General features: G+C 48.8%; 5 protein-coding genes across 5 annotated transcripts; 2 read left to right on the top strand and 3 right to left on the bottom strand.

Moving 5' to 3' along the window:
• Nucleotides 1-348: 348 nt before the first annotated feature.
• On the bottom strand, nucleotides 349-4,110 carry TbgDal_XI19250 (expression site-associated gene (ESAG) protein,putative; the record flags this gene model as incomplete). Its single annotated transcript, XM_011782766.1, has 1 exon — nucleotides 349-4,110. One exon carries the CDS (start codon nucleotides 4,108-4,110, stop codon nucleotides 349-351), a length of 3,762 nt encoding a protein of 1,253 aa, XP_011781068.1.
• A 6,738-nt stretch (nucleotides 4,111-10,848) lies between these two features.
• TbgDal_XI19240 (hypothetical protein, unlikely) lies at nucleotides 10,849-11,184 on the bottom strand (the record flags this gene model as incomplete). The annotated part of the gene is made up of 1 exon (XM_011782765.1): nucleotides 10,849-11,184. The coding sequence occupies one exon, from the start codon at nucleotides 11,182-11,184 to the stop codon at nucleotides 10,849-10,851; it is 336 nt and encodes a 111-aa protein (XP_011781067.1).
• Nucleotides 11,185-11,701: 517 nt separating this feature from the next.
• Nucleotides 11,702-12,043, bottom strand: TbgDal_XI19230 (conserved hypothetical protein, unlikely; the record flags this gene model as incomplete). Its single annotated transcript, XM_011782764.1, has 1 exon — nucleotides 11,702-12,043. One exon carries the CDS (start codon nucleotides 12,041-12,043, stop codon nucleotides 11,702-11,704), a length of 342 nt encoding a protein of 113 aa, XP_011781066.1.
• Nucleotides 12,044-12,710: 667 nt separating this feature from the next.
• Nucleotides 12,711-15,284, top strand: TbgDal_XI19220 (hypothetical protein, conserved; the record flags this gene model as incomplete). The annotated part of the gene is made up of 1 exon (XM_011782763.1): nucleotides 12,711-15,284. The coding sequence occupies one exon, from the start codon at nucleotides 12,711-12,713 to the stop codon at nucleotides 15,282-15,284; it is 2,574 nt and encodes an 857-aa protein (XP_011781065.1).
• A 189-nt stretch (nucleotides 15,285-15,473) lies between these two features.
• TbgDal_XI19210 (hypothetical protein) lies at nucleotides 15,474-16,052 on the top strand (the record flags this gene model as incomplete). Its single annotated transcript, XM_011782762.1, has 1 exon — nucleotides 15,474-16,052. One exon carries the CDS (start codon nucleotides 15,474-15,476, stop codon nucleotides 16,050-16,052), a length of 579 nt encoding a protein of 192 aa, XP_011781064.1.
• Between the last annotated feature and the right edge of the window lie 97 nt (nucleotides 16,053-16,149).

Below are 16,149 nucleotides of genomic sequence, written 5' to 3'. Positions count from 1 at the left end.
TTTTGGTAGTGCTTGTTCATCCCGGAACAAAACTCATAAAAGCCAACGGGAAAAATCAAAAAGGGGCATATAGTGCGTGTGGTTAGTCACCATATCAATATGCTTATACGGTAACCTCCATAGAGGTGTTGATGCTATATCCCCAGATGAAAACAAAAGTAACAACGAAAGCATTTTAGCTGTAAGATATACGCGCTCAAGTGACGAAGCCAGAAGGAAAGTGCCCACGACTGTATGTCTACATGCGGTTATAAGCCATGGAATGAAAAAAAAAAAAAGAAGTCAAATTTAAAAGAACTTTCGCTAACATTTACCGTCACATTAAAAAATGGCGCATGCCTACGACCCTCAGTTTTCCTCCTTTGGGGTTGAGACATTTCGTTCTCCCACTGCGCACAAACCCACGGCGGCGTCGGAAATGAATATGACGGACGAGCTGCTCGACGTTGTGAGGGGGGGCTCAGCGATGTTGTAAGCCGTGAAGTCAACGACGTGTCCCACTTTTGCTGCTATACGCCGCACAACCTCCTGACAGTAGTTATCATCCCACACGGACTTCGTTTTGGGTGGTAGCGTCACACGCCAACGCTCGCAGAAGGGCACTAACAACTTTTCCCGTTGTGATGCTGTAAAAGTGCCGAAAAGTGCGCGCATGACTGCCACTATCGTCTGTGCTGACTGACCCAACTCACATAAGGACGCGCAGTCGCTGGTGGATAGGTTTGTTACCCCACTATCTGCGGCCAGATCGACCTCCCTGTCGAGGCGCAGTGCAGCGAAGGACCGACCGACCACAGCATCAACTTGGTACATTTCCACCGGATCGGGAACACCACGCAGTGGGACGGCGCCCAGCGCAGTGACGTCAAGTTGCTCACGCTCTGCTGTACTTAGCGAAAGGTATGTTGCACGTGTCAGCAATATCTGTCCACCATTCGCAGCGCTCTCCGTGCGGGCAGACATGTTCGACGTATGACCATAGTAGTCGTAACCCTTTGTCACCTCATCGTGGCGAATGTCACACAATCCGGTGTGCACACCAACTCGCACTCGGAGGCCATTCCACAACTTTCGGTACACGTCGGGGTCCAGGCGTGCGGTTGGCGGCACGTATCCCTCACTTTCTAACGCACGGTCCTGCTCAAGTCTGCAATAATACTCGTCAAACACGGACGCGCCCCAGTTGTGGCGAAGGAACGCCCTCTGCAGATCCCGCACAAGTTGCACCGCCATAAACGCACTTCGGCTCGCGATCATGAACGAGTCCCCAACGGTCTTCACCTCGTAACACTCGTACTGGGAGATCAGCGCGCGGATCAACTTGTGGTGTGCGGCGACAGCATCAGCCATGACATCGGGGTGGGCAGCCCACTGTGCCGTGCTGCTTTCAATATCAGTGAAAATAATTGTCACGGGGTCTGTGGGTTCCTTTGGCGCGCTGTTGTTATCACGGGTGTTGCGCAGGACAAAGTATGGAACCACGCCCAGAGCCACCACAAGAAACAAAGCAAAGGTAGCACCGATGATGACGCCCACCAGCGGTGCCCCGGAGAGTTTTCCTTCGCTAGGGTCTCTGAAGCTCATTGACGGCGTCATGGGATTTGTAAGTGGAAGAATGGAGGCGTTGAGAGCACGGGCCATAGACCACACGGATATCTGCGTTGCGCCATAGTTCGAGGCACAATCACCCTCCGAAATGTTCTCTGCGCCGTCGCACTTTGTGTCGTCGAAGACACCGTACCGCATGTCATCAGAGATGATGGAAGAATCGGCATAGAAGAAATTTACCAACGTTTCTGGACTCATTTCTTCTACACGAAGAAGTATTGCCCGCATCAATCGACCGGTTGCGAATGCCAGAAGTGATAGGGGTGTCCACAATCGTGAGTCTTTTTCGACATCATGGAACAGTTGAGTAGTCTTCGATGAGGTTTCAGTATCACCCCAATGTGGCAAGCTGGTGGCAAACACAAGGCGCGCGGCGCCTGCGGTGTTGTTGAGGGTCGAAGTAAACAGATCATACAGTAACGAAAATTCTGCGAATAGAACAATAACGCGCAAATCGTTGCGTTCTTCAAGTTTCCTCGCGATTTCCCTCACATCTGGAACGGAAAGACCAATGACAAACACGATCCCACTTATCGGAAGGTATTTACCAACACCTTCCCCATCCTCACGTATGACAGCGGAACGTAGCGAGACACCGAACTCAGTTAGTGACCTCCGGAGAAAATCTGCAATCCCATCCACTTCTTTGCTGCAGATGACGGCATCAACAGTACCGACCCCGTCGGCTGCGAGGTACGATGAAAGGACGTAAAGTTGTTGTTCCAGGGTGGGCGAGAGATGAATCACATGCCTTCTGAACTTATTCAGCCGTGGTTTAAGTTCCAGAGGATCGATAAAGGTTATATTCGGCGTGTCCAACATCGCCCCCGTCACGGGGCCAAACACAGCGGTTACGATTCTTTCACCTTGCTCACGCCGAAGATCGTTCGCTGCCTCAGCTATGGTAGTATTAAATGCGTGCAGAAAGAACCTGTCCGAGTGTCCCAAATCACCCTTGCCGACAAGATGGGAGGCCCCCTTGTGCCACAGCGCAGCTGCCTTCGACGCGGTGTCGTCGTCTTCCATGAAAACGGCGAGTCCATTCAGTGGCCCGTGAAGCTCCGAAGATTCAGCATAGCACTGCGAAGCTTTCAGAACTGTGAAGCCACTTCGCACCGACGTCGTCCGGCCATCCTCCAAAACCTCTTTCACATACACCGCCTTGCTGCCTTGATTACACTCACATGTCGCGCCATGCTTAGCCGCGTCCCCCTCACACGTACCGCCATAGTCACCGATCACAATGTCATTGATGACGTAGCGCCGTTGGTTGTATAGCGACCTGACAAATGTAGCGCGGTCCTTGAGCCATTCAACACTACTAAGTGCCTGAGATAACACCTCCCCAGCAATCCACCCATACACCATCAACTCTCCCTCAGGATCGTGGGTCAGGAAATAATCTGCTTCAGTGATGTTGGTTTCGCTGACGTGAGTTTTCAGGTATTCACTCATAACTCCTTGAAAACGCTTGATTGCTATGTACTGGCTGTCCTTCGCAAGCGGATTGGTGCCTGTGAAAAGTAGCTGCCCGGGCGCGAATGAGGCCCCTGCAGCTTCCAGAGCGAGTCGCCACATTTCTGCAAGTGACACCTGGACGGATGATGGACCAAGAATATAAGACCGAGCAACGCGCTCCTCCGCTACCATCATCATCAAGAACTTCGCAGTATCCTTTTCTGGCGCACCAAAGACAATGATGGCCTGAGGAAGGGCGGCGGCGAAGCGCTCGAACACCTCTTTGAACTCACCATCAGGAGCAGGCTCACCGTCTGGACTCATCACGGTGAACACACCATGCAGCTCATAACCCATCTGAGACATCACGTTCACTGTCAATGCATACTCCTCGTCGCCATAATGAACACCCTGAAGGTACATAAAACCCAAGCGCAGCACGCGCAACTGGCACAGAGCATACCGAATGAGAGCCAATGTTTCAGCAGCGGGGTCGGCACGCAGAAAGTAAAGGTACGGATTCCACCGCCGCACCTCCCCGGAGCCGGTCATCAACCCTAAGGCCACTACGCTGTGATTCACCAAATACGGGATCGAGTATATTACGCTTTTGTCACCGAGGGGTCCATACACTATAACAATCTTATTCTGGTCCGTTTCCAATTCCAACTGCTCTTTAATGAAATCTTCGGGTAATGTTTCGTACCGCTCTGGATAAACTACCTCAACTTTCACGCTTCCAGCCACAGTCCATTGTCGTGACTCTAGTGAGGCACTGAAGCCAGCATTGATCGCGGTCACATACTCCTGCGGCATGTACGAGTTCCACGCGGCGGAGAGAACCTTGACTGTCGCATTAGCCTCGGCGCCCACTGACAATTGCGGCAGGACGATGAGCAGAAGTAACAACGCGACCGGAGCTCTCAATATCACGAGAAGTGTGTCCATGGCGACACGACACACAGCTCCTCCCGTCGGAAGGGAATGTTTCCCGCCACTCGGTGCGGGTGAGGCGTTGCGGTCGTCGAAACGAAGCATATTCATCGCAGTGGCTTTGATAGTCTACGTGTAAAAGTGGTTGTCACACTGGAACAAATGAAAGGGAGGGGTTGGGCAAGAGAGGGCAAGAGTTGTTAGGTGAAACTGGGAACCACGTAACGCCAAGAACGTGATGCCCATATCGAGGGGAAAAAATATAAACGGTTGCACGCAACAAGCCATATTAAGATTTAAGGACGCCAACACACGCATCGTTCCATCAGAGCCAAACACACCAGTAACGTAGGCGCGAAACTGCGCTTGTTGTGTCAGAGGCGGCGGTCACAATGCACAAGACCACCCCACAACAGTACAGAACTCCCAAGGTATGCGCCGCGCGCGGTGGAGTGGACCATCGATAGGTAAAACAACAATGTACCATTAAGAGGTCAACGGTTCCTCCAATCACGGCGGATGTGCCGCCCCTTTGCCACTAATTGATTGGAGGAACGGGGGCGTATTTTTCGCGACACACGACCACTGCAAAGCGGCTGGAGACTTGACACAATCCGAAGGGCGCGTCAGCTGCGTCGCAACTGTGTGCACGCTTCTATACCCCTGGCATCGGCGACAAAGTATCCGCAGCCACAATAGCCACCAAAGAACCGCCTCTCCTTCCAGCTTAGACGTAGTAGGTGTCGGGTGGACGAACCGGCGCGAAACGGGGTCATATGCCTTTTTACTTGCTTTCGGTAGTGATGCAGCATTTACGCGGTGCCATTGATCAAGGATAGTGCTATCCTACTGGAACTGGTTCACCCGTTCCAGAGGGCGTATAACTCCCTTACCTGCGAAGTGACTCGGAGTGTCAGCACACACCGAGTCAGGTGAGAAAACATTTTCGCACGGGAGTTCTCCGGCCGCTGAAAGTGGTTTACCCGCGCGGAGCGGGGCACGAAAAGAGCAAACACAAAAGAGATTGTGTGTGTGTGTGGCGGGGGGGGGAAAGGATAGCATCGGGGGAACCGCCACTCTGTATGCCCAAGGAGCGAGAAACGGAAAACACCTAATGCGGTGTATCAAAGCGAGGATGGATGCTCTTTCTGCTTTTGAGGGAAACCTGGGGAGCTTGCTTCTACCCTCAAAAAAGTCGAAAATTTTCGGCTTAGAGCTCCTCCAACTGTAGGTAAGGTATGAGACTACTCGTCCCTACCGGTTAAAATGATGTACAGGGGGGTGGGGGTGACGTTCCCCTTACCGCAATACGCATCTCTGGGGTAGTCAAGATCCACTTATTGCATCGCTGTTAAATTGATGGAAGCTGACTGGTTGCGACAGCACGTTTTTTATAATTGCCCTGTCGCCTTTGCATAGCACAACACGATGCACTCCCTGTCTCCTTGTGGAAATCATATTTATCAATTTCGCAAAAACAATAGTTTACGTGTCGTACTGCAACGTTTCTCCAGCAGCAAGTTCCGCTTTTCCCGTCGTCACTCCGCAGACGAAAGGAACAACACATCCTTGAAGAATCGCGTGAAGGATACCAAACCTATGTGGACCTCTATTTAATTTTGTCATCTCAACTTCCCTGGCAGGCAAGCGCTACAGAGCAGACCACCAATGAAAATCGCTCTGTTTTCAGCGCTTACGAAAGTAAAAGCAAATATGAGATGCTAACGGTGCATACGGAAGACTTTCCAAGGCAGTTCAGTACTCGCAGGTTATTGGTTGTGGAGGCCGATCACCGGGACCTGTGTGTGAGCCTATGTATTGCATTTTGGAAAAATGATCCCTGCCAAGCAAATCTCGGCACCGAACGCAGCAAAACGACCTGCTGGACAGCTATGGGTCTTAACCGATCTCCAAGAAGTACACTAACAGTTCGCGATTCACCGAAAGCGATGATATGCATAAGAAAAGCGGTAAAAAATGAAGTGGGGCGCCAAGGACGTTACCACGACCTTTCCGAATACGTCCAGGTACTGCGGTCCATGACACACGCGCTGTTACCGTTAATGAGGTGACCAATCGGAAAACCCCACAGGGAATCGTTCTTGCAGCGTCAAACAGGAACGCAACGACATCGCATAACCGGTTATGCAGCGAACGAAGAAGTGCCTGCTATTACTGTGGCTGTGTCCCCTTTGACAGAGGGCACTTACAGCTAACAAATATTTTGCGTGGAGTTAAGAAGCTGTTTCGTTCTGTATGCCCAGTGACTGTAACAGTAGGACAACAGGGAAGGGTTGTTCGTGCGTATAAGTCAAAGCTGAGGGGTGCTACGGAGCAGCTGTGTAGTGACATGCGGGAGCTGGATCAGCAATACACAGTAAATGAGAAGTAAAAGCGTTCAAAAAAAAAAAAAACAACAACAAAGGAATACTCGGTTATCGAAACGAAAGGATGAACTACTACGGATGAAATCTGAGACCAAATGTGCGAGGTCACTGCATGCCATGAAAGAAGCCTATGAACAACAACAACAACAACGCCAACTAAACATAACAAAGCACAAGCCACGACATAGCGCACCATAGCACGTGCAATGGATTCCAACAAAAAATCCATTAAACTGCGGTGGGCTACACAATAAAAAAATCAGTTGAAAGAGGCCGTGGAACCCAGCGATCACAAAGACGCGGTTACGACTGGTCAGAAACATCACGTAAATTCAACTCCTCTCGTGTGATCGGGAAATCGCGAAACAGCCCCCCCTCATTACATGCTGACGGATAACACACACTTCAAATTTCTCTTGAAGACGGTCGTGGTTGTCCGAAACACCCCTTTTCAGCACGTCTTTCTCGGCTTCTAGCACCCTCATTGACATGGCTCTACGATCTTTGCTGTTGGACCCGGATGCGCTTTAATTGCCTGCTTCCCGTTCTGTTCTTGCTTTTGTATTACAACATTCTGCCTCCCGTTCATCGTTACTCCTTTCTGCGACGCAGTTGGGCTGCCACTCTTTGTAATTTGATTCAGCCACTCGGCCATTTTTTTTTGCTAATTTCCAATTTGTTCTGCAGTCCAACCTGGAATATTGTGCTAGTTGTCGCGTTTCTCTGTACCAACAAGCAAAACAGTGGTGTTCGTCATTGCTTGTCCTCCTGTTCCGACCAACTAACCAATCCTTAACGGAGTCTCAATCGACGTTTTGTTCCCGACCTACTACCATTGCTACGCTTTGTCCCTCAGTGCGCTTAGTCATGACCATGGCCCCAACACGCCTCTGGAAGTCCAGCGCTTATGCCAACTGGAATCATGTACTAATCCAAAGTGTTACCAAACGAAAACTCGGTAGTGCTTCCGCTTCCTTCTCGTCAGCAACGTGTCTGTGTGTCATAAAGACGCATTCAGTGGCTCTTTCCCAGTGCCACCCGTTGCCAAACAAACTCCAGTAAAACAATTGAGGCATCGGGCTGGTGCCATCACCAGCGAGTTGCAATAATCTTTTGGCATCACTTTTCTCACAGCGACGTGCGCACCTCGGCAGCATTTCTCGTCGCATTCAAGCTCTTGTCAGTCAAACAGTGGCTAGTCTTATGAATCTTCCGTGCCCTACCACAACGTTTAGGAGCAGACGGCTGCTGCTGTGTGACGGCCAGCCTCCTTCGCTGCCGTGGGGGTCTGCAGATCCTGTGCTGAGCTCTGCAGAAGATATACTCCTCTGAGGCGTCGGCATTTACCCCAGTAGCATATGTTGTTTCCTTCCGTGGTGCAGGAGATCGCATACCATGTTAAGAGGGATAATGGAAAAATAATAACAGCACAGGAAGGCAAATTCCGCGCGGTCAGTTTTGTGTATGCCCCACTTACCCTCACTGTAACATTTAAACATGTTGCTGATACCTCTCATAGGTTGCACCCCCAGCATATTTGCCGCCCCCTTCCAAATAAAGAACTCGGAGCTGTGGAAGTTTATCATTGCTTTCCCACCCATGTATAATATTAGTGCACCATGAAAGGCTCAACCCCTTTAGTGTTGTAATCTTTGACAGCTGTTCGACATTATCCAGTTTTAGGGACACAGATAGTGTCAACTTTCATATAGTTTCTTCCATACGGAAAGTTACTTTATGAAGTCGTCATTTGATGATGTCTGTTCCAAGTTGTGAATCGTGGGGTTCGGGGAGAGGCGCACCTCCCCAATTATTCCCACCTCTTTATACGTCGGCACCATCTCTTCCAGCATTTCAATACGAAATATTTCCCCAGCGCCGTTGCTGTTGTTGAGGTTGCCCCTGATTTGAAGCTTCTTCAGTCGAAGCATTCCCGTGAGTGAAGTCGAGTTAGACAGTCTACCATCAGAGACTTTCAGTGTTCAACCGTTCAAATTGCCTTGAGACAACCGGCTGTCATAGACCCATCTGTCTTGCTTCTACAACAAGGCCCAACAATACCAAAGAAGAGTGTTCACGAGGTTTCAACAACATGTACTGGACAACATCCACCTTTATGACAGTGGAATCTCCGATTCCAGGTGATATATTTTTACGAACACGCTCGGCTAAAATGTGCATAAAATTTTGCTTTTCGCGTCCATTCCCACTCATGGTTCCTGACTCGGTTTCAACGGGAGTTCACAACACCTCCAGAATGACTTATACTTTTCCAACAGCTGCTTTGTTTCCCACTGATGGTGGTGACGGTTCGGGCGCTATGTTACGTCGCTTTGTAGGATACACGAAGCGTTGACAACACTACGCGACCTGATCGCTTACCTCGTCATAAGCCACAGCGGCATCACATCCGCCTTTATGTTGTGGTCCAAAATATGAGCAGAGCGTCACCTCGGGCACGGTTCGAAGGGTTGTCTATGTGTTGTTTGTTCCCTTGTTGGTAGCGATGGAGTTCGCATTTGTACTGACATTAACACGAAAGGAAGGACCGTTTGATGGCACTATGTTGGTAGCTCGTGTCGGTTTCAACCACCTCTCGTAAAAAGTGTGTTCTCACTGCGTATTACGGAAATGACTGTGCCTACATCAGACACCAGCTACAGTGCATTTTCCACCAAACACAAGAGAGAAGTACTTCAAAAATTACGGTATGTTACCGGAAGTTGATTAAACAGATAAAAATGACGTCAAGGACTTTAACCGCACCATCAGCTCGCTGACCAAGTACTGCACCAATCTACGGTGAGAGTGGCGCATGCGCATAACAACCCTACCATTAAAAAAAAAAGTCTTCCAGTATATGGATTAAAGAGTATCCAGCACGGCGGCGGCACTGTACATAGAGTTTGTGCGTGTGGGCAGTAGTAGTTGGGTGGCTATGTTCCCCTAGGGTACCTCACAAACATTTCTTCCAGCAAACGTTGTGTGGGCAGGGACATGTGGTCTGAGAAGGACCTCTCACGCAACTGCCCCGCAACGTTGCAATGGGACTGAATCAATCGCAATACGATTCCTTTGAAGAACCCACTCCTTGTCTAGAGGGGAATACAAATAAAGGGGCGATGAGAAGTTGGTTCGGAAGTCGCGGTAAAATCTGCATTTACGAATGTTCGGGCGGCACCGCGTGGCACTCCGAATCTTTCAGAGACCCACCCCCATAACGTATGTTGGGGACAGCCAACCCATATCTCACTTTCTAATGAAGATCCAGGAGGTTGCTTCCGGTCAATGGGGAAATCGGTGTCAAGCTCCGGTGATCAAGAGGGTTGACACAGCGAAGTGCCGATCCGCGCGGCAAACACAGATGCCTCCTGCAGTGAAGGTTTTTAAATAGTGAAAGTCAGCTGAGGCCACAATGTGTTCTAAGGGACATAAAGTTCTCCTCTGTTATGCCTAGAGCACTCGGCCTATAAACCACAGAAAGGCGATGTTACTAAATTGGATGCAACAATAGTAAACAATGACATTGCGACTATCGAGGTCTGTGTATAAGTCACGACTCATAAATTTAATCTTTCCATATTTCTCACCTCGTCCGGAGAACTGTTGTCATGCTTGTCCACGATGCGTTGTTTAGTAGTAGTTGGTTTCCTTGTGCGCATGCTGGGGGCTTGGCCGGATCTTCCTCCTTGTCACAAGTGTGTAAAGAGGGGAGACGTTAGATATGATGGAGACACATCGTCGCGTAATGACGAAAGTATAAAAACTTCGGAACGCACAGTTGAGCATGGTATGGACAAAAAGTAAATTCTTCGCTACCACTGCGCATTTCTTTGTTCAGTACGTTTGTCGCAAATGCAAATGCTATGACCACATTGCAGCAACCAGTGGCATGATGCATGCTGCTTAAATCCTGAGAGCACACACTTTCGACTAACCACAGAAGCAAGTGTGTCGAAGTAAGTTTGCATGTTAACAAAAGAAGTTCTTTTTCTTTCGCCGTGAAATCTGTTTCAGGATGCAAACATCTCTTTCAAAGCCCCTAACAGTCACGTGCATCGTCCGTACAGCGGCGTGGCGTCCTACGCGTTACATTCATGCCGGCACAATCTTAACGGTGAACTCCCCTGCGGTTTATGTCGAATCTCTTTGCTAGTATTCACCTCTCTTTACCAATGCGTAGCCGTGGGAATGCTCGGAAGAGACACAAATCTCCACCTTGCTTTGTAGTGACCAGTCAGATATAACTTGTTAAAAAATGTCGCACGACCTGATGACTTTTTATGTGTTCTCACCCAATTAAGGGAGGGAGAAAATGCAGTAATATCTCCCCATGAATGATTAATTTCAGAAAAAATATATAGGGTTCCGAATCTTGTTGCATCCAAAATACATAATCCCCCAGCCGGCTTCACGTACCGGGAGAACCGGTACCGGAAATGGAACGTAACACAGAAATCTACTAAGAGTCCCAGGTCGCTTCCGCTCTTGAACCTCGGAAATGAAGGTCAACGTTAAAAACCAACTCAAAGATATTCAGCGCACTGCATCGGTGATGGGGGGAAAAAAACTGATATCTATTTCCCCCCCCCCCCCAAATGCTTGCCTTCGAAACGAACGGAAATGAAAAAGACCTCCCACAATACTCTGGCTTCCGTAAAAGAAATCGGCGACTAGGCCTAGGTTCGGATCTGTACTGTTTCCATGGGCTTCTGGGCGCATCCGAATCAAGCTTCACACTGCCTGAGGTTCCGAAGACCCACACAACCCGTACCGGCTGGTTCCGCGGGCAGAGCATAACAGCCAATTTTCCCCATATCGGGTACGAGGCGGCAAGGAGGGGCCAGGTGCCGGATTCCAAACTTCCTCGCGTAGAGGCGACGGGTCCCCCACAGCGACTAGCCGCTCTTTCTCACCGAAGACGTCTGTAGGTACAAGGTTGCTCCTCCAGATCAGCTTGAACGCGCCGACTACGCCACCCCAACCCTTCGACATCGATGCCAGTGCCCAACTCACCACCACCTGCGCATATCCCAGATGGCCGCAATGGTTCGGCGACTGGCGCGTCGACGCAAGCGGTAGGCAGGCGTGGTGCCGCACGAGTGTGGGGGAAAAGAGCGATTTATTGCGCGTTGCATCTCCCTTCCTTTGCACTTCTTGGCCGAGTGTGCCGCCGCTGTGGGCCAAGGGCCCTCAGAAATCCCGGCCAGCATTTTCGGCTGAGGAAAATGCGGAAGGTGCGTGTGTGATCTGTGCGCACAACGGAGAAGGAATTTGCTTTAACGTGGGGGTGGGATGTGAGATTCCACAGTTTTCTACGGGAGAAGCCGTCCGTAGTTCGGAGGCGCGCGGCTGCCAGCGGAGGGCCGCTGTCGAACCAAAGGGGGAGGGGGAAGAAAGAGGGAGGGAGCGTGTCCTTCCGACTCTTTGGTTTTCACAGGTGGGTGCTTGCGTCCGCCCGGACTTTTTGGCCGTGCCTGTGCCGGCCTTGCGCGGCGGGCGGCTGCCACACGGCCGCTGACCTCGTTTTGTACGTCGGTAATGACGCGATATTGTGGACGTCTGCCGCATATGTGTTCGAGCGGTGCAACGGCCGGTTCCCGCTTTGCCATGTTGTGTGCCGACGTCTTCCCATACTCGTTCTTAACTTTGTTCATTTTCACTTATCAAAAGGCAGGGACGGGGTGCCTGTGCTTTGGGGCGTGACATGCTGTTGGGTTATTCCTCTGTGATGGTTTCTTTTTTCTTTATTTGTATGTATCTGTGTAAGCGTTGGAACGTTTTCGTACATGTAAAGTGCTGCTTGCAGCATTGTTCCCCTGCTTAACGATGTAGCCTTATCAACAGGGACCGACCATATGAAAACAAATACACACACACACACACACGCTAATAACGAATTTGTTTTGTTGAAAGCAAAAAACAAAGCGAAACATAGACCATGTTTAACCGCAAAGGTAGCTATTGGAGCTGTGTTGACGCCAGCAGCAATAACAACAACGACAATTAAACGTGTTAATTAAAGAAAAAGTTGTGAAGTACCTGATGTGTTGGTCGGCTGCGGTGGTCTTTCAGGACTTTTTAGAGGGTGGTTTGATTTCACCCAAATTGTCTGCTTCTACATTCTGCCGTCCCTCTGATCTACCGAGGTGTGGTGGTTGCATAGGGGGAGGGATCAATGTTTAACCAAAGCACAAAAAAAATATGCGGAGGTTAATGTGACCTAATTTGCATTCTCCCATGAATCTGTGACATATGTGGTTTTATCTTTGTTTTAACTTCGTTCTTAAGTTCTCCCTTTCACTATTTCAGTACTGGCGGTAGATGAATTTAAACGAAGTCGCTTCGGGTTATTTCGGTGATATTCCTTACTGTCTTCCACTGGAATGCAGTGCTTTTTTTGATGCGCTCACATCTTCGAGGCTACACCGCATCCCTCAATCGATGATGTCAAGGATTGACAGCGAGGCGTATTATACCGACAAGAATACTCGTTTCCACAATTTGCTTTCAGGGGAAAGAGGAACAATTAATAGGAGAGGTAACCCGAGCACAGGTGATCCCATTGGGATAATGGACTTGATTCCATACCTACATTGTGCGTCTCCTGCGGATCGGATTGCCTGTAACGATTGCACTGGCGGTTGCTATATAGCTATTGAGTTGAATAAATCGTCACAGGAGGTGGGTCGTGACAGAACGGAGGAGGCGAGCAGGATCTCCCACTGCATTTTCGTAACCCTAGACCTTAAAGGTATCGATCATATGTGGCAGTCACTTCTTATTTTTCTTCTGGGTGGCACTGATAACGATGATGTCGTGTATGTTTTGACAGACGTTGATATTTATTTTCACATGGGGGCTTCGTACGGGAGTTTTATGTTTTCCATTTGGGCGTTAGCGATTTCATCGCTTCTCCATCACTTTGCGTCGTTCCCTAACGATCGTATCCAGGAGAGACTAAGTCGCGTGAAGGTAATATTAAAATTCTCTAAAGATTGTGTCCGGAGTACCACTGTAGATGACATTTATCTGTTCATTGAAAGCAAACTTAAAGTTTGCGTCGATAACAAGCTGGATACCAGCACCGGATCGACCAATAATATGGAGAACTGCTTCACAGACTCGTTTGCGACTGCGAACCAGGAGGCATGGCTCGAAAAAATGACCGAAATTGTTACAAACTGCCACGAAGAATTGTGTGACACCGGAGTGGAATGTGTAAACAGTAACCCTTCGTGCATATTGCTGATAATCCCTGAAGAGGATTCGTTGGTTAGCATGTTGGAGCAATGCCTACACGATAGCTACACTTCGTCGCCCATGTCAATCGCGGCGAGTTTAGACCACTTCCCTGAACTTTTAGCAGCTCGTGCCAATGGTGTACCGTTGACGGTTTTTTGTTCCAAGAAGAAAATTGAAAGGGAGTTTCTGAGACCGCATCACGAGTGTTGCTTTGGTTATATGGATATAAAGTTTCTTGTTTTCGGTGAGTCAAATAGGGGAGAGGATCTGGACATAATTCGGGCACTTTTTCACCGACTTCCCCACACAATCTATGTACCGTATCCGGGCCATTGTAGCAGCGAGAATAACTTCGTTGACACGGAACGTGTTAGTAATGACTGCCTTCAAGATGCGATGAATGTTGTGTTATGGCTGTTTAGACGCTTTCGGTTTGAAAGTAGGAAGGAAGATACAGGCCCAGTTTTACGCATACCGGAGAGTTTCTTTGCTACTATGGACGCGTCTTTGTTTTTTGACGAAGTCATGAGTGCTATGTGCTCATTCGGACTACTGTCGCAGTTGCGTAACAGTGACGGGTTGCCGTCGTACCAGTTGAGTGTCATCGGGCGGGCGCTTTCATATCGCTTCCGTTTACCGTATGATAGCAGTTTTCCTGAGTTATCGCCTTTCGACGTAAAGTGTATTTTTTGGTGTCACGCTCTGAGACAACCCAAGGCAGTTGCGGAAAAGCTAATTTGCAATTCTCACAAGTTTACTTCATGGGTGAGGGATGCGATAAACCGATTCTGTTCGAGATACCAAATTGTTTTCACTGAGAACCTGAGCATGGGGGACGAGACCCTCGTTCGGGCACTTTCTTCTATCCCAAAATATTATGACAGTGTTTCGCGCGTTGAACTTTTTCTTTGTTGCACAACGGGGAAAAGGACAACACTTTCAAGGCAATCAACGAGAATGATATCAACTTCTTGTCGAGGTTGGTTTGATCAAGCATCTCCTGGCACGGATATGTGCGGACCGCAGAAGTCGCCCGTGAATATTTATTGTTACCCTTCCCACCATGAGCTATGTGAAATACATTTTGGAGGGAAAGTGTTACAATGCCCTTTGGATGTTTCATATCCCTTGATAGCCAGCCACATTATTCTTCATACAGCGTTGTGGAACAATGCTGTCTTTCTGGAGTGTGCTCAGGAGATTGGAAAGACGCCACTTCTGTCAGTACCCCTAGCCCTGTTAGAGTCTCCATTATTCAAACGTATGACACGCGGCTCCGGTGATGCACGCACAGGTATGTGGCTTGACAACTGTATAGGTGATAATCCATCACCTTCGGATGCGATGGAACTTGGCTCCCTTATGGGGAGAACGGTTTCTTTTCTTGGGTTGTGTAACTGTGGTCGGTCTCTCAGAAAACGAGAGGAAAGTGGTTGTTCCTTAAAGCGACCGAGACGCGAAGCCTTAGAGTTGCTTAGAATCCCATCCGATGCTGAGGTGGAAACAATTAAGGAGTTTGTCAACTTAGCGAAGAGGTTAGGCCGAGAGAATGCAGAAAAGCGGTTTAAGACGGTAAAGGGATTCGCGTTTTTAAACGATTCACACGAGAATCACCCGTACTACCTTCATCTCATGAAGACATCACCTTCATAAGGAGTGATGGTGGTTCCTTGTAAAAGAAAATGAATTGTTGCTTATTTAGCAGCGCTTATGGAACTTCTGTGGTACTATCTTTCCCAAGGCTATGTCGTTGATAATTTCTTGTTGCCACTGCTATTTCAATGTGATCCATCAATGGACACTGTGAAGGTTTTAGTGGAAAGCCGTTAAATTGCCGATGGGATGCCGATAATACGTAAGGTTCAATGTGCGCTTCCATATGTTGCTGTTGCGGTGGTGCTGTTGGTGGCTTATTTTAGTTACAGTGGAAGATCTAGTCGGATTCTCCGCGACGCAGTTGGTGGGCATTGGGTATCTGCTGGTAAATCGCGATTTGAGGCGATAAATATAAGTTGTCATTCCGATTATTTCAACCAGTGCCAGCTGGAATCTAGTGCAAAAGGCTCTGACTTATATGGGATTCTCGTCAAATTCATTTCTTCCGGTGTGCGGGAGTGGGTTGCTTCAGAGTACTTGACAAATGGTGGCTATGTATTGTTGACGTATTCGAACGGAATTTTAAATGTTGCGCAGATCAGCGATACAGTTCGTGTGTTTGTCTTTGATCGCCACTTGCAAAAGGAGCCGGTTCCAGTATGGAGGGAGAAAGGGTATCATATTTGCGTGATATTTGTGGTAATTGTACTGTTTAGGTTGATACAAGCAAGAAATTCCTCTGTTGGTATCAAGAGACGGACCACACCACTTCGACTGGCGTCAATTTACAGGTGCAGTGCGAGCAAAAGGGATAAATTGACGTAAGGGGAAAGAGGGACCATTGCACTATGACCCCTAAGGTGAGTATTTTTCTGTTCGCTAGCAATTTATGAAAAATTTGCTGTGCCCATTGATTTGTTGT

Source organism: Trypanosoma brucei, chromosome 11, assembly GCF_000210295.1.
Source record: "Trypanosoma brucei gambiense DAL972 chromosome 11, complete sequence".
Lineage (NCBI taxonomy): Eukaryota > Euglenozoa > Kinetoplastea > Trypanosomatida > Trypanosomatidae > Trypanosoma > Trypanosoma brucei.
The sequence above is the reverse complement of the archived record's forward strand: the minus strand, read 5'-3'. Positions and strand labels throughout refer to the sequence as shown.